Below are 4,221 nucleotides of genomic sequence, written 5' to 3' on the forward strand. Positions count from 1 at the left end.
AAAAAGTATTATAGTTTAGTATGCAAAGTGTAAATAATGAAACTTATGTGGTTAAAATAAAAAGAATAAAAAATACACTATTCTTTACGCGTTTTTTTTTACTTTTGTTTTTAATATATATATTAATATAAGGTTCATTTTGCTTAAAAAAACGAGTTGTTAAAAGTTACATATTTCTTACACTTTAATATATCAAAGAGACAAAGACTACTTTCTATTACATATATAGTTATTGTTTTTCTATTATTATTATTATTATTATTATTATTATTATTATTATTTATTACAATGACAAATATTAAATGTTACGAACCAAACAATGACATTTAAGGTGAGTAATTTGCTAAAAATTGGAATCCGTGTATTCTTGGTGAAATTTACAAATGAAAGGTAGGTTTAATGCCCCTGCAAAATTAAAAATTTATTATGAGTTTTTAAAATTTTTTATAAATTTTAAATTTTGCTCTTTTTAAATTTATTTTACATGAGTTTTGTTATTTGTCTACTTTTATGAGGTGTTTGTTAGGAGTGAATCATAGAGAATGTAATTGGAAAGAGAATGAATTCCGCTGTTTGGTAACCGCATACAATAGATATATAAAAAAAATAAAATTTTAAATAATAATAAATTTAATGCATATAACATCTTGAAAACAAAATATATATATTTTTTTTATTTTCACCAATTCTCTACAATTTTTCACCCATACTTTTCATGGTCCCCACCTGCCACTTTTCCACTTTCTTTTACTTTTTTCCATTTTTTATAATTATTTTATTTAATTAATAGTATATAATTAATAAAATTGTGGGTTCATATTTGGGGCATCCTATTTAAAGTCTTGTTCCAAATAAATAAAAGGGAAAACCCATGATGAGTAAGATGTCACATGGTATGAGATGCCCCCATGAGGAGTCTTAAGGAGAAGCCTTGCCCCCCATAGTCTTATATGTGATATTAATAGGCTATTAGGAGCAAGGCTTTAAAGAGAAAGATCTTATAGGGACATATCTTGACATGTGTCAATCCACTCATCAAGGAGTTTTCTCTCAATTATGTTGGAGCAAGCTTTAAAAAAGAAAGCCCTTTTTGTGGCCCCAAAAAGTCAGATGTGTCAGTAGGTTTGTTTTGTTTTACTCTTCTGTTGTGTGTAATAGTAAATAAAGGAAGACATCACGTGAAAAGATAGAGATAGAGAAAAATGTGTCAGTAGGATAGAGACATCATGCCACTAACACTCGTCCAAAATCTCACGCCTAATCTCTTTCTCTCTCCATAACTCCCCATCGGGGCAATGTTCCAGGTGTTCCAGGACAAAAAAAAAGTAAGATATGGCGCCTTTCCGGATAACCTTAGATCGAACTTATTCTATGGGCGTTCACAAAAGGAGACATGCTACACCACATCATGAGTCGTCATATCTTTATCCACTATGGCTTAGCTACCGACACTTTTAGTGCTTATCGGATTTATTAAATTCATACTTTTATCCACTTGCACAGTTGCACGTGGGGAGCTTTTATACAAAAATGAAAAATATCGGGGTTTGAAGCGATCTGCAGCTTGGATTCTCTTAATTCTGTGTCTTTTTTTGCGAAGTTATTGAGTTTATGCATCATTGCCAAATGATTATGATAGATCTCTTATCTGATAAATTTTATAACAAGAATTAGATAAAATCAGATGATTTGTGATTAGAGAGAGTTAAAAATTTTTTTACATATATTACGAGATTGGAAGTTTAAAGTAGTAGAATTGAATGACCTATATAGGAAGAGAATGTCAGTTTATAAGCTATACGAATTGAAGTCATTAACATTTTCAGATTTCTTATGTAATCTAACAAGAAAAAAAAAAAAATCCAAATTACTTGTCATCCAATTAATTTTAGTAAAATTTTTGACCAAACATTCCTTAAATTAGCAAACTCTCCTGTTTGATTACAAAATACTAGAAACGTTACAAGTTTACAACTTACAAGCAGGGCGGATTTGGACACGTGAAACTGTGAAAGTGTGTATTACTATTGTACAAGGCCCATAATCTTATTAATTGGAGCCCAAAAGTAAATCTTACTATAAACTAAAAATCTTACTATAACTATAGCCACTTCATATTTTACGCAAGATCACATGGCTCAATTGATAATCCATTAATCCTTAAAAAAGATCCAAGAGATTCATTTTATAAGTTATAAGAACAATACTTCTATGATAATCTTAATGAGTCATTGTGTGACTTTGAAGTCCTAGCCTTAGTTATGAACAGGCCGGGCCATTTAAATTCACGGAGGTGATACTGGTATAATAGTGGATGGATTTACCATACAATAATACAAATTTTATAACATGTTGTACAAGTCGTTAATGCACAACTTGATGGCTAAAAGATTACTATTGGTCGGTTTGGACTAAATTAAACCATGATGGCTAACTTGTTGATCTTGATATCCCTTTTGAGTTTTAGCGGTACGTACACGTACATTTGAAGAAATTTGGTCAAATTAAAATTGCTGTAGTGGATAAAATTTAATTAATTGGGACCCCAACAGCTCAAGTACATGACTTTTCTTAATGACTCTTCTGATTGTTTTGCCTTGTCTCTGCTTGAAGCCTTAGTAGCCTGAGAAGACAGCTTCTTGGTCTGGGCAACCGACCGGAGATTGGACTTGGCGTGGTGGTGGATGGTCCTCAAGGTGTAATTCCACCGTGCAAAACCTTGATCTTTTAGTGCCTCCACCAACCCAACTGTCCCGGCCACCATCCACGCTTTACTAACTTTTAAACTCATGGTATATCTTTGAATTGCTTGAATAAATCAAATGTTTTTCTTTAATTTGCTCAAAAGTATGTGATGATATATGCAGATGTTATGATGACAAGATGAAGAGTATATATAGATCATTGAACAAGCTGAATGCTATGTCAAGAGCCCCAAGTTTTAAGGAAAAACCATAGGAAAATGCCAATGGTTTTAGAACCTTTAAATTCTCCATAATTCCCCTCCCCCTCCCCTAAAAAAATTTCCTTGGAAAATGATATTTTTACAACATAATTTGGCAATCTACAACAATATCTACTTTATACAGTTGTACTCTATGCAATAAAGTTTGTATATTTGTTGTAGATGACAAAATTATGTTATATAAATATCACTCCCCTTTTTTCTTTCATGGTTCTACGGTATTTTATTTTTAAGCAAAGTGGGTGAGAGTGGGAAATGATAAGTGTTTGGAACTTTATTAATATTAAGGGCGTTGGCATTGGATGCATTATGGACGCATTATGGATGTGGTACCACCACTCCACATCGTCGCCAACAGTCCACCACAAGTGGTGGTATGAAAATGAGTGGTCACACCACGCGGTTGACCATCCATTTGTTGCATGCATATCGAGGAGCCAACGGTTAGATTTTGAATATTTGGAGCCGTTTGGTTTTTTTTCTTTCTCTTTTACTTTTTCACCTTTCTTATACGAGTATATATTATACACTACATATTTACACACACAACTCTCTAATTCTAAAAACTTTACATTCAAATACAAATATCATTTTACCACAATCTACCTTCTTAATGTCTAACAATCCAATGAATGTTCGTGATGTTAAAATGGCGATCCAAGTCCACCTGAATTATGACTCCAGACACTGCACTGGAGTAAACAACGTCATTCAGAGCGTGTCTGAAAACAAGGCGGCTTACCAAGCCCAGATCAACCGATTGGCGGCTCCCAATCGGGTTCTTAACCGCAACGAAAGTGAGTATCTCGTGTATCTTCGTCTGAAGATGGATTGGCTGAATCAAGTTATTTTTCAGCTTACCACTGCCTCTACGACTTTGACATCCACGCTAGACCACGAGGTGTTCTAGAAAGGCAGTGTCGGTGATGGTGAGGATGTACGTTACTACTTTAACCCGGGGGAGGAGTACGTATCTCCTCCACCTGGTAACGTTGCCGGATCATCTGAACCATACCGCTACATTCATCGTAACGACGGCGATAGTACTTTGGACTATTCCAAGTGTTAGTATTTATGTATTTTAAAATTATTATGTTAGTTATGTTTTTATTTATTATGTAATGTTTTCGTAATGTTTTTTAAGTATTGTGTATGATTTATTTTTATTTATTATGTAATGTTTTTAATTTAATGAAAATTTAATGTTTAAATAAAATTAAAATTGTAGTGAGTGGTCGGATGCCGACGAAATTTGG

The 4,221-nt window shown here is 33.0% G+C and overlaps 1 protein-coding gene across 1 annotated transcript; it reads right to left on the reverse strand.

The window, feature by feature from the left end:
• Positions 1–2,484: 2,484 nt before the first annotated feature.
• On the reverse strand, positions 2,485–2,859 carry LOC122580631. Its single transcript, XM_043752899.1, has one exon. It carries the CDS (start codon positions 2,789–2,791, stop codon positions 2,534–2,536), a length of 258 nt encoding a protein of 85 aa, XP_043608834.1. The 5' UTR covers positions 2,792–2,859; the 3' UTR covers positions 2,485–2,533.
• Positions 2,860–4,221: the final 1,362 nt, after the last annotated feature.

Source organism: Erigeron canadensis, chromosome 8 (genome assembly GCF_010389155.1).
Source record: "Erigeron canadensis isolate Cc75 chromosome 8, C_canadensis_v1, whole genome shotgun sequence".
NCBI lineage: Eukaryota > Viridiplantae > Streptophyta > Magnoliopsida > Asterales > Asteraceae > Erigeron > Erigeron canadensis.